Below are 16,596 nucleotides of genomic sequence, written 5' to 3'. Positions count from 1 at the left end.
CTACTGAGCCAACCACAGCTCATAGAGAAGCTCACCCAGCATAGGACAAACCCAGGGAGAGTCCAGCAAATGAACCAAAAGGAGAGGGGTGTGGGGTACAGAGAATCAATGAGAGAGAAAGATGGTGAGCTGACTTCTCCCACAGCCACCTGTGAGGTCTCACACTCCTCTGGTACACCCCAGGCCAAGGACAAATACACCTGGACCCCAGACCAAGAGGCCAGGGAGACCAGGGTGAGTGGGAAGGATTAGGCTTCACTGCAAGGTCCTGGAACAAACATGACATCATGGCCCACCCTTGGAGCCTGGCTGCTCGTTGTGACCAATGGGCGAAACAGATCGGCGTCCCGCCTGGAGACAGCTCCAGGATTCCCGGAGTGGGCGCCCTTTCAGACACTCTCCTGCCCTATGGCACACAGTCGAGCCCTGAGACCCACCCCCTTTTCAATGCAGGGGGAAGACTGAGGGTCAGTCCAAAGAGGGGCACTCAACCTAGGTCAGTCTTGAATCTGGTGAGGATGACAGATAATGACATGTCACTTGGCATTTATTTCCACAGGCAGCTTCCCTATTGAAGTGAGAACCTGGCAAGGTCAAAGGCTCGGGTCAGGATTTAAGGCCTGATCTTTGGCCTCTGGGGACCCCAGGGACCCAAATGACAGGCTGAGTATGAAACAGCAGCCGGGGATCAGAGAACCTTTACTTCTAAATGGAACTTGGTCATGAGTTGAGAGGAAGTCACTAGGTGGACACGTGGTCATGTGGATGCTTGAGAGAACTTGATCCTGAGGCTGCTACCCACCGCGGTGGCTCTGGTGCCACCCCCTCTCTCTCTCCGCATGTTCCATGCATGTTCAGGCAGACAGAGGAACAGCTGAGTGAGTGTCTGAGCTGCGTGGTGCAGTGGAGAAGCTGAGCGTTGCCACGGCACTAGAAAGCACGGGGTGGATACAATGATGGTTTCAGCCTCCAAGAATGAGGTTTTCCCCCCATCTCTCCCCAAGCCACCTAAGACATCATTTGTGCGTGACATGTTTTCGGATCCTGTTTGCTCCAATTTAGAAAGGCTTCAGGACTGCTGGTGCCTTCCCCCAGCTCAGACCCGCTTCCTCTTCAGCTTCCATATACCACGGCCTGATTCTGCTGGGCTCTTTTGCACAGTGTTTCAAACAAATCACACAGAACAGCTCCCCCAAGAAAGAGAGCTCTACAAGCAGCGAACAGCAGTACCCTCTCCTTCCCCGCCCCCCAACACTCAAGCATTCTTGGCTTTTCTAGAGAAGACCAGAGACAGCCCACAGCAAGCACAGAGGCTATGGGCAGAGATTGGTTGTAGCGTTAAAAGAAACTCAGAGCAAGAGGCTGGTAAGGCAGTGGATCTGAGAGCAGGCGGGGAATGGATGTATCACAGAGCAAGGTAGGGCATGTCTTAATTAAGCAGAGGACCTCAGAAGAGAGCTGACGACAGAGTCGGGTCTCTCTGCCACTTGCCACACTGAACTTATGACTGCAATTTGGCTCAAGGTTCTGAGACTCAAAAGCTCTAAGGCAGCTTTGGGAGAAGCAGCCACACTGGGCTTCCAGAGGGTCCCAAGGCCCCTGCTGTCCCAGGCCCTCCTGGGAGCAAGGAGCTGTCGGCAGCAGCAATCAGACCTGTGGTGCCAAGTTCTGCCCAGCAGCCCACTAATTAGGCAGACACAGCTCTCCTCCCATCCTTTCTCTGCCCCTCCAGGAAGCCCCTGCCTGAAAGGAAGCCACCTCCCCTCCGCTTTTGCTCTTTACTCAGCTCCACACTCCTCCTCCAGGCTTTGGCATCTCACCGCTGCTCACCCCCTCCCCACACCACTCCTCTCGTATCCACATTGTTAAGCAATCATCATCACACAGATAGCAAACTGAGCCTCTGAGTTTCCAGCTGAAACTCCCAGACCAGCCAGCCTGCAATGCTTTGCCCTCGCAGGCATATCACAGACCATCCTGCCTCCATCTGAACCCTCCTCTCTGGGCCAAGCACCCTGGACATCTCTTTGCTTTTGACCTGCCAGCAGACCAGACAGAGACCCTGGGGCCCCCGGCCTCTCCTCTCCTGACACGGAGCTCAGAATTCACACAGGAAAAGGCAGCAAAGAGACTTCCACACCTTTGCAGCATCACCTGCTCCAGCAAGCTCCCAAAGCCACTGGAACCAGCCAGGCTGCCTGGGGCCCCACACCCCCTTCTCTGGCAGCTTTAAGCTCCAGCCCAACCCACAGGATGCAGTGCCTGATGCTACTTCCGAGCAGAGAGAGAGAGGGGAGAAAAAAATGCCACCTCGTCAATGACAAGCTGTTCCAATCACACAGCTCAGATACCAAGTGCCCTGGACCACGGACCGCACGGGCCTCCTCCCTTTGGGTGGGTGGAAGGCAACTCGGCACATCTGGCGGAGCCATCGCCCAAAGCCAGGCCCCCCGCTCGCCCTGCACATCCGGCCAGACAACAGTGCCCCATCCCAGCGGGCAGACGCCTCCTGCCAGTTCCAACAACTCTGGCCAACTCCCCTCTTGGCCTTCAACCTGAGGCACGGCTCTCCCTTCTGCTCCAAAGCACAGAGAGACCTCAAACCGAGCCAGAGGCCACCAGCATGGCACTTCTCCAAAGGACCAAGCACAGAAAGGAGCTGAATGCCAAGTACTCACAGTGGTGAAGTCCTGGTGGCCGCACTCCTGCCCCTTGAACTTGCAGTAGAGCATCATATCCTTCAGGTCATGGCCCACGCGGTGCAGGAACTCCCGCATGCTGAACTGCTTGGGTCTGTAGTGCTTGAAGTCGGCCTTCCGCTGCAGCGCCTCCAGCACCGTGGGGTCGGCCAGGTGTGGGTCGGGGATCTGCAGGTTGACGTCCAGCAGCGCCAGCAGTTCCCCGGCGTGGTACAGGTCATTGGTGGTGAGCCTGGAGAAACGGAAGCCGTTGAGGTTGCAGAGGGTCACGGCCGGGAAGACCAGACTTTGGGCCACCACCTCGTCCACCTTGGTGACGTGCTGGTAAGAGAAGTAGTAGGACACCCTCTCCGAGCTCTCCACCAGCAGCAGGCCCAGGGAGCCCACGAAGGCCACAGCCCAGAGCACACGCCGGACGGTCAGCGGCCCATAGACGAAGATGTGGCGGATGCCGTGGAGGGTGGAGGTGTTGGCGAAGATCTGGATGCTAGAGGGCTGCAGGCTCCCCTCGCTGGGGCTCTCCTTGAGGTCCATGGGGACCCTGTGCAGTTCCGCAACTGGCTTCAGGTTGATCAGATTTCAGGGAAAGAGTTCCCAGTCCTCGGGGCTCTGCTTAAAGCTTGATGTTCAAGGGAGGGAAGGAAAAACCAGCATCAGGCAGGGCAGCACCACCGGAGTTTATCCTGAGAGCCCAGCCGCACGCTGCCAGAGGTGAGTGTTTATATATATATATATAAAAAAAACCCATTCAAACTCTAGCTCCTGATTTTTTCCAGGCGATAAGGAGGGCTGGTTTTATTTAGGGAGACACCAAGGTGATGTGGAAGAGATGTGGGTGGGAAGGGAGAGCTTAGCCAATGGAAATAAAGTCCTCCCCCCTACACACGCCACTAGAGACAAGATTAAAAGCGAGAGCGAGGGAGAAAATGCTTAAAACAAGTCGCTCAGCAGCTCGGAGCCTGTTAACCAGTGCATAATGCCCCGTGTTCAGCATCCTGGGGATGTCAGGGCAGCCACGCTGATGCACTGCAGGCGGGCGCAGCGGCCCAGCTTCAGGGGCTCCCGCCGCCGCCGCCGCCGCGGCCGCTCGGGTCCTCTCCTCCGCCCGTGCTGTTTTGGACTTCGGATCGCCTTTCTCGCCTCCGGCCTCCGTCCCTCCTCTCCTCTCGTCCTCCAGGCCCCCCTTTCATTGGGCAGAATTCCAAATGCCAGGCGGTCCGCGGCTCGCGCCTCCTCCTCGGAGAGTAGGCAGCGCGCTGCCGCGGAGAGGCAAGGACCAGGAGGCTGGGGGCTCCGGAAGGGGACTCGTCTGTCTCTCAACCCCGCCCCACCACCCTCATCCCACCCCCCGCCAGGAGAAGCGAGGACCCGGAGGGCACCAAGAGAGCCGCCCTCCCTCACCCCCTCCACCAGCAGGCTGTTGGATGGGGAGAGGGCCGTGGGGGCGGGGGCGAGGACTGCTGGGGGCCCCGGGGGCCCGGTGAAAGTTTCTTTTTGGTCTGTTTTGGAGGGAGCAAGTGAGGGCCTCTAGCCGCAGGGGGAGAACCAGCCCCGCTCCCCGGGAGGGAGGACGTGACAGCCGCCCCCTATAGGTGGCAGGAAGGTACCTTGATCAACTCCCAGGAGCCGGCATGGGGGTGGAGGCAGCAAGCCTTTGCACCAAGATCTGTTCCCAGGTCAGACCCAGCCTTGGGTCTTCAGATACAGAGATGCTGGAAGGTGGGAAAGGACGGGAGCCCTGGAAAACCCCTGATGCCTGGGGGAAGGGGACATTCCAGGGTACCAGGTGCCCCAGGCGCCCCTGGGAGACCACAGGCAGAGCAACAAGTAGCCTCCACCTCCGCAGAGATGTCAGGAGATTTTTGCATCTGAAAGAGAAAGACAGCTGGGGTTCCAGGTAGGACTGGCTGCCTTCCCTTGGGCTGTGTGTGTGTGTGTGTGTGTGTGTGTGTGTGTAGTTCTACCCCAGGATTTGCCAGATGGAAACACAGCTGGAGCTATAGATGGGAAAGAAAGATCGGGCTTCCAGCCACCTACCTCTTTTTTTCCTGAAAATCCACTGGAAGTCAGCCCCTGCCAGCAGCTGGGTGTGGCTTGCCCAGTGCCAGGGATCAAAGGGCTGGAACCCAGAGAATCAGTGAGGCTAAATCCCCTTCAGGAAGAAAGGAACAGAAAGTTCCAGTGGCCAACCCTATGCACACTGCCACGCTGGGGCAGAGCCACATGGAGATGCCGTGTGGAGCCAACCTGATGTCCCCAGGGCATGCCCAGCTTAAATAGCACTCCTTGAGAAGAAGGCAGTTTAGGGAACGTCGCTCTTGGTTTGTATCTACTTCGAAATATTTCTCTATCCCATCTGCCCTCTCGCTTAACCAGATCCAAGCTGGGAACAGAGTCTGGATGCGCACTGAGGCAACACATGGCATTAAATCGGTGGTTTATCGATCCTGGGAGCTTAAAGAACAGAATCATCCCAAATAAGGACAAATGACAGAGGCCAGTTAACGTCATGCATGTGTCAGCCCAAAGGTTCCCAATTCCTGCCTCAAGCTGCCGAGGTGGGGGCAGGGCTTCAAAACAGGGAGTGCCAAGACTAATTAAGAATCTATCATAGGCTTTCCTGGTGGTCCAGTCGTTAAGAATCTGCCTATCAATGCAGGTGACATGGGTTCGATCCCTGATCCGAGGAGACCCCACGTCCCACACGGCAACTAAGCCCATGCGCCACAACTCCTGAGTCCGTGTGACCCAGAGCCTGCGCTCAGCAATAAAGAGTAGTCACTGCAATGAGAAGGCTGTGCACCGCCACTAGAGACTATCCCTGACTTGCCACGACTAGAGAAAGCCTTCACACAGCAACGAAAACCCAGCACAGCTGAAAATAGCTGAATTAATTTTTTTTTTTAAAGAATCTATTATGTGTCAGGACTGGGCAAGGATGTCATATCATTTCACTTAATGCTTTCAACCGCCTTGACAGGTGTGTGTTATTACCCCATATATACACACAGGAGAGTAAAGTCACACAACTCGTGAGTGCCCAAGCAGGATTTGAACTCAGGCTTTTGCCTCCAAAACACGAGCTCAAAGGCACAGTCGAAACATGTCTTCCCAAATTTAGGAAGAGGACAAGCATTTCTACTCCACTTTGGTAGCTCAGCTGGTAAAGAATCCACCTGCATGCAGGACACCCTGGATCGATTCCTGGGTCGGGAAGATTCCCTGGAGAAGGGATAGGCTACCCGCTCCCATATTCTTGGGCTTCCCCGGTGGCTCAGCTGGTAAAGAATCCGCCTGCAATGTGGGAGACCTGGGTTTGATCTCTGGGTTAGAAAGATCCCCTGGAGAAAGGAAAGGCTACCCACTTCAGTATTCTGGCCTGGAGAATTCCATGGACTGTATAGTCCATGGGGTCACAAAGTGTCAGACTGACTGAACGACTTTCACTTCCCCCATTTTACACACACACACACACATACACAAACTCACCTTGTGCTACATGCCGACCAGCTCCTCCTCCACAGACGTGAAGCAGCCCCCCTCTTCCTCTCCACCAAGCCAGGCCCATTTCGGCCATGATGTTCATAGCGCCAGGCCCTCCTCCTCCAGGACTACCTCCCGATGCACCTCCGCAGTCTTTGGCTCATTAGCCTGTTCAACAAGCCTGTGGATCACTGACTCCGTACCAGACACTCCGTTGGTTTGGGGTAAACAGAGAGGAATGGAATATACTTCCCATCCTTGATAATTCAGGGTTCCACAGGCTGGAGGCAGTGTTCATTCGCAAGCTGATCCCGTACATATGGGCAGGGAGAGAAGGAAGAAAGAGGCAGCCGCTGCAGACTGGTTGGTGGCAGGTTTAAAAAGCAAGAGAATTTATACACAGGCTCAGGTGCTTCCAGAGGAGTAGGTCTCTGCACCAAGCTTTAGAAGCTGAAATGGAAGCCTTAGAGGCTTTCCTGGTGGCTCAGTGGTAAAGAATCTGTCTGCCAATGCGAAAGATACAGGTTCGACCCCTGGGTCGGGAAGATCCCCTGGAGAAGGAAGAGGCAACCCACTCCACTATTCTTGCCTGGAAAATTCCATGGACAGAGGAGCCTGGCGGGCTGCAGTCCGTGGGGTCACAAAGAGTCAGACCCGACTGAGCAGCTAAAGAACAACAACAGTTGAGCGGCCTTAACTGGGCTCGGGAAGACAGACCATCCAGATGGTCTCAGCCCCACCTTACTCTCTCAAGGCTGTGTCCTGAGGCACCTTCTAGCCCAGGAAATCTACATGCACAATCCAAAGGCAGGGAAGAAGTGAGGAGACTCTGATTGCCCCAGACCCGTCCTCTTGATGACCTTTCCTAGGATTCCACCCCTCGTGACCTGCTCTATTTCACGTGTGCAGCCCCCTCCTTGGAAACATTCCCTGAAAGGTCAGCCCAGGTTTCACTCGCACGAAGCTCGTTGGATGGTTTTCTGGCTACATTGGAGGCAGATGCCTCACCTACAATTCAGGTGCATGCAAGAGAAAACATAAGACAATCATTCCCAAATCAATTTTTTTCCACCCAGAGCCCCATGATTTGAACCACTGTTTTATAAGCCCCCCTATACTTTAGCCACCTGATGCAAAGAGCCAACGTATTGGAAAAGACCCTGACGCTGGGAAAGACTGAGGGCAGGAGGAAAAGGGGATGACAGAGGATAAGATGGTTGGATGGCATCGCGGATTCAATGGACATGAGTTTGAGCAAACTCAGGGAGATAGTGAAGGACAGGGAAGCCTGGTGTGGTACAGTCCATGAGGTTGCAAAGAGTCAGACAAAACTGAGCAACTGAACAACAACAATAATAGGCTGAGGGTAGGATCATTCAGGGCATCCATTTGTGTCCTTGTGTTATTTAATAAAAATAGCAGATTAGCAGACAGAAGACTCACCAGGTATGAACGCACAGCATTCTGCTTGGCTAATGGCCCATGTGTCTCCTGCGAGGCAGCGTTGTTGTCCAAGGCCATCCTATGTTGGAGAAGAGCTTTTCTAATTGAGAATGTCAGGGTTCAGGAAGGACAGGCTTTGTGGGCTTTCATTCAGGGCTTCCCAGGGGAGTTTAGTAAGGGCCTCTGTGTGTGCTTTGGTGTCCTCCAGTCTAACGGAGGGGACAAAGACGGCGGGCAAATGATGGCACCATGGGAATCAGAATGTGTGCCCCTGGCCTTGAGGAGAGGAAGGCGGCAGCTTCAGGAACTTGGCCTGGTTGGGTACGCTGTACTTCTTGGCTGGGGGAGGCAGCACTGTTGAGTGTGAAGAGATGAACTGGGGGTGAGACAGGCCAGGCCAGGACCGCACCTGCTCCCCTTAAAGGTGCATGTTCATCTCAGGTCTAGCTGGTTGCCGCAGGCCCAGGTTGCAGCAGGATGGTGGGATTCCAGTGGAGACTCCTCCTCAACCAGGAGTGCAAAGCAACTCACCCAGCCCAGTGGGATGTCCCATGGCAAATTCCAGTGGATGAAGCCTCTCCCAGTCCTGACTTGGTGTTCTCAGCAGCACAGCAGACTGATCCACAGTGAGAGTCCAGGCAGTGGTTGTCTCCCACCATTTCCACACGTTTACAGGATCAGGTGCCCGGCATACGCGGCCATAGGCCCCTACCCAGCCAAGCTTTACCTGCTAGTAGTTTAATCTGCTGCTTTCATACCCCAGTTTCCCCTTCTACCGCCCCTGCTGCTTACAGGATATAAGGAAGAAGGAACCTCCGGTCACTGTCATTTTTTTTTTTTTGCCCCATCTTGAACATCATGACCTTTGCAATATGACCCCCATCACTATCTAGTCAATGACAGTATCCATCCATGGTGCTCCGCCTTTCTAAGCCCCCCAGGGGTGGCAGCCTGGTTTGCACAGTCCCAGGGGATAGCTTGGGTTAAGCCAGACTCAGTGTCCACACAAACCAGGGCGTACTGAGAACCCTCACTCAGCAGGAGGAGGCAAATAATAATCAATTTGCCAATCTCTCACCAGTAGGTATGCCAGTGGACAGCCCACCACCCTCCCCTGGTCGTTGCCTTGAGCGTTGTTTAGAACACACAGGACTTGCTGTTACCACATTAACCGAGTCACTGTCTATCAGGGGCCACCTGGTGTCCTTGGCAACACACCCTCCTGCCCAAGTGCCACGTGTCCACACCTCCCATGGGATGCATAGGGTCATCAGCTGTATCCACTGAAGGGTCACTTGCCATGGCTCATTCATACCCAGGATAGAGCATCGGCTTCCACTCATGGCAATGTGAGATGAGATGTGGAAACAATGAGCATTGCCTCCGTCTCTAACAGGTGAACCCAAATATCTTTCCACCTATCCTGACTCCACAAGGGCTTATCCGTGATCATCCAGTCTCAGCTTCCCATTGTCCAAGCCTTAGAACAGAACCCTTTAAAAAAAAATTATTTTTTTGACTAGTGCTGCCCAGCCTGTAAAATTCTTAGTTCCCCAAGCAGGGATCTAGCCCACAACCTCTGCAACAGAATCTCAGAGTCTTAGCCACTGGACTGGCACAGAAGTCCCAAAACAGCCCTTTAGAACAGGCTAACTGTCAGTGCAAAGGGTTATCAGCCAGGCCTCATAAGTGGTCACCAGCCAAGTCACTTAAGAGTCCTGCCCTCGGGCTACTGAGTTTCATTCCTGTGTCCAGGTGTCTATGTCCAAGGCATCAGAGGGACTTTCTCCCACTCCCTCCCTACAGACCACAGGAATAGTGGCAGGGGCATTTGTCCCAGGGGCCCTTCTCTACAGGGCCTGGGACACTCACCTTTCTAGAGGCAGAGGGCTGGTGGATGGGGTGCCCCCCTGCTACAAATACGTATGTTACACTTAGTCAAAGTGGGGGTTTGAGCCAAAACAGAGGTGTGTGGATGGGACATATTCTCAACCTACCCCTTGATAGAAAGGGAAGTTCTTACCAGGATGTGCTTTTCCTTTGTGAGACTCTACCCGGAGGAGCTCTGTGTATCCCACTAGGACTCAGTACTCTGTGGGGTATATTAGCTTTCTGCTCCCTCCCACTTGTCGTTGTTTAGTTGCTAAGTCATGTCTGACTTTTTGCAATCCCACCAGGCTCCTCTGTCCATGCGATTTCCCAGGCAAGAATATTGGAGTGGGCTACCATTTACTTCTCCAGAGGATCTTCCCACCCCAGGGATCGAGCTTGCATCTCCTACATTGGCAGGCAGATTCTTTACTACTGAGCCCCCTGCGAAGCCCCCTCCCAGAGCTGGGACCAAAATTCTAAAGGTTCTCTCTCCTCTGATATGTTTGCTACTACACCCAACCATACTTCTCGGAGGCCCAGACACACCAGATGGTGGCCCTGCTTGGGAGATGCCCAGAACTTACATCTGCTTCACCTGTTATTTCATCTTCTCAAAGGCAGCTCACTGCTCTGATCCCCAGCCCCACACCTTACCAGACAGTATAAGAGACAGATGGGGAATAAAAGTTCTCCCAAACCCCCAAATCCTTACAAAGGCTGAATGGTGCCTCTTTCATGTTCTTAGAGGTTGGGTAGGCTTGTCCATGGTCAACCACAACTTCTGGGACAACACAAGTCTTATCTGACCAAACTAGTCCCCAAAACCTCATGGCAGTGCCTGGGCCTTGAATTGTGTGTGTGTGTGTGTGTGTGTGTGTGTGTGTGTGGACTCACTGCCCAGCCTCTCCTTATAAATGTTCGAGCCAAGTCTGCAGAGGGCCTCATTACAGAGGCAAGTCTCCATGCGTTAACATTGTATCAGCAACATGATGGGCCCGTTTGACTGGCATGGGGAAGGGAAAAAGGGAAAGGTCCTGGGGTATCATCCATGATGCCTAGTGAGCTGTACAGTAGCCTTGGGGAAGGTCCTTGAAAGGTCCATGGTTGCCCCTTCCTCGGGAGGGCAAATTAATCTTAGTTATCAGAAAACTGTACTGACCAGAGTCTTTCATGAATCTTCTTTCAAATGATAACATTTGGAAATTCTCTGGTGGTCCAGTGATTAGGAATCCATGCTTCCACGGCAGGGACACTGGTCTGTTCCCTGGTCAGGAAATTAAGATCCCACATGTCACACAGCTTGGCCAAATACAAATAAAATGAAATGAAACATATTTACGTTAACACTTCTGCAAAAGCATCTGAGTAAAACAGTAATTGTAAATGACTTAAAAAAGACTTTAAAAATGGCCACTGTTAAAAGTTTGACGAGAATTTGTTATAATGCAGTTGACAAGGAAATTTATTTCTATGACATACATTTTAAAATTATGACATTATGCCAGAACATATCAGACTTTTAGGAATTCCATACAAATATACCATAAAGAAAGTTAAGCATTACTTATTTGACAGTGCTTCTTATTGTAATTGAACATATTTTTTAAAGCATCATTAGTTAATTTTCTAAGGAGAAAGAGCACCTCTTTTGAGATATTCCAGGGGCCATCTGGAAAATCTCAAAGTTAGTTCAAGGTTAATAATAATTCACTTAAAGTTTGATTTTTTTTTTTTAAGGAAATTTGCCAAAAATATCAAAAGATTTTAAAATGTTGTATTAAATAGGATCATAGGTCCCTGTAAGATAATACATAGTTATCCATTTAACCAAAGTGTCAATTAAAGACTTCAAAGGTAATTGCAAAAAGTTACACAACTGTAAAAAAACAAAACAATAAAAAACACTTTGCTCTTTTAACAGAGAAAATTCAGCTTAAGAAATCAAAGATATAATAAAGACAACATGAGGCAGAGAAAAATATTTTTGATAAAACACAGAACCTTTGATTTCCAGGCAGCTTATTTAAAAGGGAAAGAAACCTTTCAAAATTCTATTAATCTTATCCTCACATTAGTCCAGAAAAACTGTGTTCTTCCAGTAGATGAAAGAAAGTTAAGTTTTAGTTTTACATAAGCATACTATTGATATTAAAGTTTATTTTTGTTTAAGCCAATTAAGCAGAACTCTTTTACAAATTAATTTTGGCAATACACTCCAGAAGTACAAAGCACTACGTATATATGTAACGTTTATCCATAGATGTATGTAAACATACAGGCAGACACAGAGACCCTAAAGTTTTCACTGCAAAACTTTAGCCAGGGCTCAACAATGTAAAATTCACCAGTTTATAAGTAACAATTGAATCCAAATGGTGTCTCTAGCAGACAGAACAAGATAAGGCTAACCCTCTCAGATGACCAAAGTATTTTCCTAATATTTGTGAAGACTTTTCAAATTTGTACTTGCCCTTGACAAATAATCTTATTGACGCTGTGGGCTAGATTTTGGGCAACGAGTTTTCTATAGCAGTCTGTATTCTTAAAAGCGTCTTCCACTTTCTTTTCTTTTTTTTTTTTTTTTTAGTCTAAGGCAATTGTCCACAGTGTTTATATTTCAAATACATGATGAGATTTACAACTTCAAGGGACAGAGAAAGAAGGCGGGCTTTCTCCTAGGAGTTTTGGGCCCCATTTTTCTATTGTCAGAAGCCTAGGGTAATTACTATTTAAATTTTTCCTTTGCATTAGGGGTCTGAGGACTGAGGTTCATTGTCAATCATGGTAACATCCTCCCCTTTTATCTTTCTACTTTCCCAGGGATTCTGCCTCTTAGCTAATCAGGCTTTGTCACAAGAACTCAGACCTTAATCTGCAGCAGCCCGTGCCCTCCTAGCTTTGCTAAATGGCACACTGCATCTCCAACTTATGATTCTATCCTCACGCCCTGTCTGCGGCCCCAAAGGGAGCTGTAGATGCCTGAATGTCCTTCTCTGGCTTCCGCACCTCCCCCAACCCTGTAACTTGAGCTTCAGCCACTCCTTGCCTGAGCCACAGAGGCCAGCTGAACTGTTCACAGTAGGGACCAGTCGTCCGTTCCTCTTCTTTGTCACAGGGCACTACATCCGGTTCGTCAGGCAAGCACCTTAGAACACCTGGCACTTCTGGGGCGTCCAGATTTCCCCCACGGATATCTCTTTTCCAAGACCCATTTGCCTGGTCTCCTGGCTGGCTTGCCAATTGTTGGTTCTCAATCAACCTCCATACATGGAGGGCAAGGAGAGACCAAGGAGAGAGGCAGCCACTCCCAACTGGCAGGTTTAACAAGCAAGGGAACTTGTGTACAAGGCTTGTCTTGGTGGGCTGCAAGGTCACTAGACCTCCTCTCCTCCCTGCCAAATCTTAAAAGTTTATATAGAACCCTTAACTGGGTTGAGTCATACCAACTTACTCTCTCAAGGCTGTACCCTTGAAATAGTACCTGGTATTAAATGGTGGGTGAAATGTACTTTCCAAGGACAGGACATGGGTTAGGAGCCTCTCGTTGCCTGGATCCAGCCGACTGGGTCAACCAGCAGTCGTGTCTTCTCAGTGACGCCCTCCAGTGTCAGGCAGAGAGACACAAGTCCCAGTGGAGTGCACCTGGTCCTTTCTCTACAGCAGAGAGTGAGAGAAATGAGCTCCTGGCCTAGCAAGGCCCAGCCGGAAACCAGCTTCCTGCATCCCCACCACGTTCCTCCCACCCCCACCCTTGCCTGCGCTGCCTTTCAGTCCCTTTCCCCCAGCTCAGATCTGCCTCTCCCCTTGAAGCCTCTTCTTTTCCCAGAATCATATTTTCCCTCAATTCACACCCCCAATGTGCTTTCTCATGTGTACAGAAAAAGATCTCCGAGTTGTTCTAATTACCCTCTCTCCCATTTAAACCTGTTCACTTGTTGGAGTCCCCACTGGTGGGGTGAGAATGTCCCTGATGGTGGATTTCATCACAGAGCGCTTGGGTCTATACTTGACACTGTGTGGATATTATCAATCACAGTGAGAGAGTGGTACTCCCAAGCCCATTTTACAGATGAGAAGGCCTAGTACCCAGAGGAGAGCTACCTTGCCCAAGGTCTCACAGCGATCAAGGGGCAGAGCTGATAGTCAAACTCGAGAATGTCTGAATCTGAAAGATACATTTTCCAACCCCAATATAAATGCTTCCACAAGATCTCAATAGTGCAGAACATCATGGCGCCAGCTTCGAATATGAAATATCTAAGTTATAGAATATCCTTCACGAAGCAACACTGCACAGTTTCCTGGCATATATAGCAATTCAACTTGATGGCTAATTGAATGTTGCTACATGGCTCTTGTTAAAGACCCTCTTTAATAGATAAGACTCATTTGCAATTAGCAGTCTGGTTTATATACAAACATCAGAGAGTCCAGGATCCTTAAAAAGGTTTCTGTGGTGTTCAGTTGGCTAAGGATTTCCCTTCTCAATCAGATTTACAATGCACTGTAGTATGTATAGGGGTTTATGAGGAATAGGTTTAGATTGAGTCGATTTGGCCCAGATTTTCAGACTCTGCCTTAATTTTGTGTAATGGTCTTTTTGATGCATGCAAAATATTAAGTGCAGGACTAAACACTGAAAACATTTCCAGACAAATCATTTGCAAATAAAATAATCTAATTCCCCAATAGACAATGGGCCCAGATTTTTGCTGTGGTAAATTTATCCACTTATGAGTGAATAAATGAACACACGGATGAGTTCACTTTCTTTGACACTGAAGCTGCTTCTCTGAGATGCAAGGAGGGGGGACCCTCTTCTAATCCTGGGAAACCTGGGGCCTCTCCAGAGCCTACAGCCCAAGGAATGTGAGGTTACAAATTGCAGGGCCCTGCCTCCAGCGTCCTGCAAATAGTGACAGGCAAGGTTAGCAAGCTGAGATCTATAATCAACTTGAATGCTAATTTGCTGCTTAACATGTGCTGGATACAAGTTGCTGCCACCATCATTCCCTAATTTTAAAAAAGATGCATTTCTTTCTATTATACAGATGGTGTTATTAATTATTATTTCAAACTCGGAGGGGCCTCAGTACACAACTTTTTTTCCTGGCAGTTCATTCCTCTAAAGAAAGCTTAAAGATCAATTACTATAAACCAAAGTGTTTTTCTGCTATTGGTTTATAAATAAACACCTCACACAACAACTATTCCCATTTAGTTACTTCAGTGTACACTTAGCAAATAATTTGTCATGAAGGGTATTCCAGGCAGGGGTATTAAGCAAAGCTGGGCCTAAGTGTAGCTTATTGAGATTTTATTTCTAGTTGCTCTATTTTTTTCCTTTTCCAGGTAAAAACTGCAAAGGCCAGGGCACACAGAGTAGTCTTTAGGGGCTCAGTAGCCAGTTGATCTGAGCTCTGGAATGGATCCAGCCTGCTGTGTGGCCACTGGAAAACCACATAACACCTCTGCGCAGTTTGCATTTGTGTTAAATCGTTGTGGAGGCCTCCTCCCTATGGCACTAGTGGTAAAGAACCTGCCTGCCTATGCAGGAGACATAAGAGATGCAAGTTCGGTCCCTGAGCTGGGAAGATCACCTGGAGGAGGGCATGGCAACCCACTCCAGTATTCTTGCCTGGAGAATCCTATGGACAGAGGAGCCTGGCGAACTACAGTCCACAGGGTCGCAAAGAGTCAAACACAACCCACAACCGAAGCGACTCAGCACACACACCTGTGTGTCAGCTTCCTCTGCTGCTGCAATTTGACCCAAGCCCTGACCAGGTCACAGATGCCTAGTTAATGGGATAAAAATGAGTTTGAATCGGGGATTCTGGTCATTAACCCCATGTCACCATCTGCTGGAGCAGGGGGTTGACAGGGCGAGGTGAATGAGAATCACCCAACACGTTAAAATGCAGATCCCGGCTGCCTTCCCCTTCCTACCGCCTACACCCCTCTGCAGCTGAGTCTCTAGGGCCGGGGGCTTGGAGGCTCTCTGCCCTTACAGGGTTATGGAGGGCAGATCAGGGACCCCACCCAGACCCAGCCATGTCCCGGGAGCTCTTCCTCTCTACCAGGCATGCCACCTGGTGTCTGGAGTTTTACTTTTGCACTTCTTTCAGCCTAGAGAGATTTCCCCCAGGCTGGCTTCTTCTCATAAATCACCTGATGGGAGAGGCTGTGGCTGGCCTCCTGTCGCCCCCCTCCACCCCACTTATGATGCCATTACATGCTCCCATCTCTTCTCTGGGCTCATCATTGTCAGGAAATTCATCTCATCTCCTTGTGAATTATCTGTTGCATAGACCCACCCCCAGCTCCAGTACAGAGACCCTGTCTGGCTTGTTGGAAGCTGTACCCCAGCGTGAAGGACCTGGGAGGGGCTTGTCAGTATGAGAACTCATGAGTAAATGAACACCGGGTGAATTCCCTTACTTCTGATGCTGATGCTGCTCCTCTGAGAGGCTAGAATGAGGACTCTCTTTTAACCTGGGAAGAAGGGAAACTGGAACCTGCTCTGAACCTTGTTCCTGAGGAAAGTGAAGGCCAGCTCCTGCCCCTCAAGCCTGTTCACTGTGACCCCAGCATCCAGGAAAGACCTCAGTGGAACCAGAGTCCCTGCATTCAGCAGGAAGCTATGCACCCAGAGAATCTCAGCTAGGGTTATTTGACCAGAAAATTCTAACTTCAAGGGCTTTTGAATAAGGTCTCCTTAACTTCATTGTCTTAGCACAAAACATGTGTTAAGTCGCTTCAATGTCTTAGCACAAAAATATGTGCTAAGTCGCTTTAATCCTGTTTGACTCTTTGTGACCCTATGGGCGATAACCCTCCAGGCTCCTCTGTCCATGGGGATTCTCCAAGAAAGAATACTGAAGTGGGTTGCCATGCCCTCCTTGGGATCTTCCAGATGTAAAGGTTGAACCTGCGACCCTTATGTCTCCCACATTGGCAGGGGGGTCCTTTACCACTAGCACCACCTGGGAAGCCCACAGAAATGTGGGTCCTGGTGAAAGCTGAGGTCAGGTATGAACTGCATGCTAGTTACCTACCCAGTTAAGAGGTTGTTCCATTTGACTTCTCCTGACTTTGC

The 16,596-nt window shown here is 50.3% G+C and overlaps 1 protein-coding gene across 1 annotated transcript in view; it reads right to left on the bottom strand.

Annotated features, from left to right (window-relative positions):
• Positions 1-7,881: 7,881 nt before the first annotated feature.
• LOC128064836 (uncharacterized) overlaps positions 7,882-16,596 on the bottom strand; it is a 57,134-nt gene continuing 48,419 nt past the window's right edge. The window contains 1 exon segment of the mRNA XM_052657804.1: positions 7,882-8,001. Within this exon segment, the coding sequence (XP_052513764.1) occupies positions 7,882-8,001 (120 nt within the window).

The sequence above is a fragment of the Budorcas taxicolor genome, chromosome 19, assembly GCF_023091745.1.
Source record: "Budorcas taxicolor isolate Tak-1 chromosome 19, Takin1.1, whole genome shotgun sequence".
Classification (NCBI taxonomy): Eukaryota; Metazoa; Chordata; class Mammalia; order Artiodactyla; family Bovidae; genus Budorcas; species Budorcas taxicolor.
The sequence above is the reverse complement of the archived record's forward strand: the minus strand, read 5'-3'. Positions and strand labels throughout refer to the sequence as shown.